This window comes from Trichomycterus rosablanca, chromosome 13, assembly GCF_030014385.1.
Source record: "Trichomycterus rosablanca isolate fTriRos1 chromosome 13, fTriRos1.hap1, whole genome shotgun sequence".
In the NCBI taxonomy this organism is placed as follows: Eukaryota; Metazoa; Chordata; class Actinopteri; order Siluriformes; family Trichomycteridae; genus Trichomycterus; species Trichomycterus rosablanca.
The window spans coordinates 16,280,145-16,283,177 of record NC_086000.1 but is presented as its reverse complement, the minus strand read 5'-3'; the positions used below and the strand labels follow the sequence as shown (position 1 = coordinate 16,283,177).

Genomic DNA, 3,033 nt, shown 5'->3' with positions numbered 1-3,033 from the left:
TACAATTGTGAACAACTGTAAAAAGTTAACCAAAGGACAAAATAGGTTTATGTAATGTATTTTATTAGTGTTTAACTAATGTCCACAACTGAATAAAGTAATTTAAACGACTGATTTTTTTCAGTGCGTTTTTCATGTTCTTCTTAAAATACACATGGACTGGCGAACTTATTTCGAAATATTTAGACAGCGAGGAATTATTTTACTGCTAGATATTTAGGGGGCATTATTGTAATGCCACCTAAATATGTTTATTAATTTATATACTTGTTATTAATTTATATACTTGTTATTAAAATACGCAATTATATGGTAACAACTATTTTCTTGCTTAATATACTAAATTATTTTAGTATTTTTCTGACGCTGTAAATTCTGGCAACCAAGTAGAATGTAAGCATTTCTTTTTCTTTGATTTATTAATGATTGAATAACTGTGTTTAAGTCAATAACTATAAGTTACAACAAAATTAAATTTACAAATACCAGTGAAACTCAATTAACATATAACCCTTAATATCAATAAAAACTTTATACAATATACATATCGCTAAAAACTATGTATTAAATTTAAACAGTTTACAGAATTATGTGAGCTACGGCTTACACTGCACTCTCTAAGAACCAGGCGTGTACTGCAGTCAAACTGGGAGACGGCGTCCTAAAGTGCCAACAGCTTTTAATTTAATCCGTCGGCTTGATGTGATTTTATATTGTCTCCCCTTAAAATATATATAAATAATTCCATTTTTCCACTTTTCTTCGCCATCTTTTGGCGCATATCCTTATAATAAAAAACAGAAACGGGTTTTTTTCTTTGCAATTCATCAAAGTTTCTGTCTCAGCCTGTTTAAGTCTGAATTTCAGGGGCAGAGGTCAAAAGCAACAACAAGATGCGCTATTCAAAACGGTTAGACAGTGTTTTTTGTTGACTTTGTCAAAGCAGACACTGACATTGAAGAGCCTACAGATGCTGTGTATCCACCGATTACTTTAGAGATTGTCCAGTTGTCACCACGTCCTGCCATAGAGAAGAGCGGAACATGGCAAGGCCGTGCCATAGTCTGCGCCAGAGTTCAGGTGTGATAGACCAGCCACTTGAGTCTGAAGGGAAGGAGGACTTCCACCGTGCTGACCCATATCTGGGGACTGGCCCGCGCTGCCTACGGGTTGACTCGGATGCTGGCCCATTGCACCACTGTTGGCCATGAGCATGACGTTGGTGCCCTGATGGTGGTGGTTTTGTGTTGCGCTAGTGGGAGTGTGACTGCCGCCTTGGCACGGTTTACCGTCCTTTACCAACACGGGCACAGCTACCCGCCTCGGAGACTGCTGCTGCTGTTGCTGGCAAGAGCCACTTTCTTGTTGCATCTGCTGCTGGGACACTTTATCTTTGGCCTGTCTTTTCATTTTGTAGCGGTGGTTCTGAAACCAGATTTTCACCTGGGTCGGGGTCAAGTGGATCATGCTGGCCAAGTGCTCCCTTTCGGGTGCAGAGAGGTACTTCTGCTGTTTGAAACGGCGCTCAAGCTCGTACACCTGTGCCTGAGAGAATAATACGCGCCTCTTTCTTCTTGGCGCACTGCTTAGTGAGCCCATGCTTTTACCCACATCCGCCAACGAGCCTAGGCTGCTCATGTTCATACCAGAAGAGGAGCCCATGAAACGAGAGACTGGAAATAGAGAGTTGTCATTATCACCTAACATAGTAATAATAATAGTAATAATAATAATAAAAACAATCATAGTACATAATAATAATAATAATAATAACAATAATAATAATAATAATAACAACAACAATAATAATAATATTACGTTATTTATTAAATCATCTTTTCAATTCAATTAAACATCTTTCAAAATATTGAAATAAATGTGTCAGAATAATTGTAATTAACAAAATATTTATTACTACTGGTACAAGTGATTATACAAATTCTATTCAATTATTAACGAGTAATACTTGTGTCAGTTGAAAGGCAGTTGTGTTAAAAAACGGTAATGACTTGATTAATTTTGTAGGCTTTAACATCTGGTTAATTTACCTCTAAACTAAGCTGTTGCCTTTTATACGGATGCCCAATAAACATAGCATGAGAATAAATTTTAATATGCTTACTTTTAAAAAATTAAAATAATGTAAAATAATGTATTAAAATAAATATAACAGTTTTATTAGATGCTCCCGGTACTCGATAAAAAAGCACCACGAATGTTATGAAATGTCAACTTACTGGTAGAAAAGCGTGGGTCAGGGTTAGCTCCGTACCAGCTGGTAGCTGTTGTACTGCCCCTCATTCCGTCCTGATAAGACGGCAGGTCGCTCATGTTGCCCAGGTTGCCGTTGCAGTAGCCTCCCATAGTTGTGTGGGACAGCTGTGGTACTCCGGTGGCTGTCATGTGGTAGGCAGCGGGCACGGCGGCTCCGTTGTGGCCCATGTGGTGCTGCTGCATCGCCGCCTGTGTGACCTGCGGCTGTCGATAAGCAAGAGGAGCCCCCAGACTGTTTCCTTCCATACTTACTTTTTTGTAGCTCTCCTCAAGAGGACTTAAAATATCGGACACAGAAAAAGGAGTCGTATGCTTAGGGCTCATCGACATTTTTCTGTGTTGGAGAAATCAGAAAGCAAAACAACCTGTCCTACTTCTCCCTCTTCTCTTTTTTTGGCCAGCTCTGTTCCTGTTGCTTGAGCGTCGACGCAGCAAGACAGATACGTAAGAGGACGCCTAAAGTCCGCCTTAATTGGCTTGAGTGGGAGCTCGAGGCTGACTTTCGTTTGTTTTAGGTGGGTGCCAGGTTTAAGGCTACCGTCAGAGGCGGGGCATCAGCAGCTTGGGTAACAATACAAAGCAACGCTGTCATCCGCACATCAGCGCATAATTCTTATTACGTGGCTGCGAACTGCCCAGCTAAAATAGAACACCGCCCTGTACAGCACAAATCTCGTTACCACATCGCTGTGTACAGTTGCAGCTTTTGCACACTCAGTGTATGCTGTCTGTATTGCTTACAATAAAGAACAGGAACAA

General features: G+C 40.1%; 1 protein-coding gene across 1 annotated transcript; it reads right to left on the bottom strand.

The window, feature by feature from the left end:
- Window positions 1-1,011: 1,011 nt before the first annotated feature.
- Window positions 1,012-2,604, bottom strand: nkx2.1 (NK2 homeobox 1). The gene is made up of 2 exons (XM_063007658.1): window positions 2,238-2,604; window positions 1,012-1,673 (listed from the first exon to the last, which is right to left on the bottom strand). Exons 1-2 carry the CDS (start codon window positions 2,602-2,604, stop codon window positions 1,012-1,014), a joined length of 1,029 nt encoding a protein of 342 aa, XP_062863728.1.
- Between the last annotated feature and the right edge of the window lie 429 nt (window positions 2,605-3,033).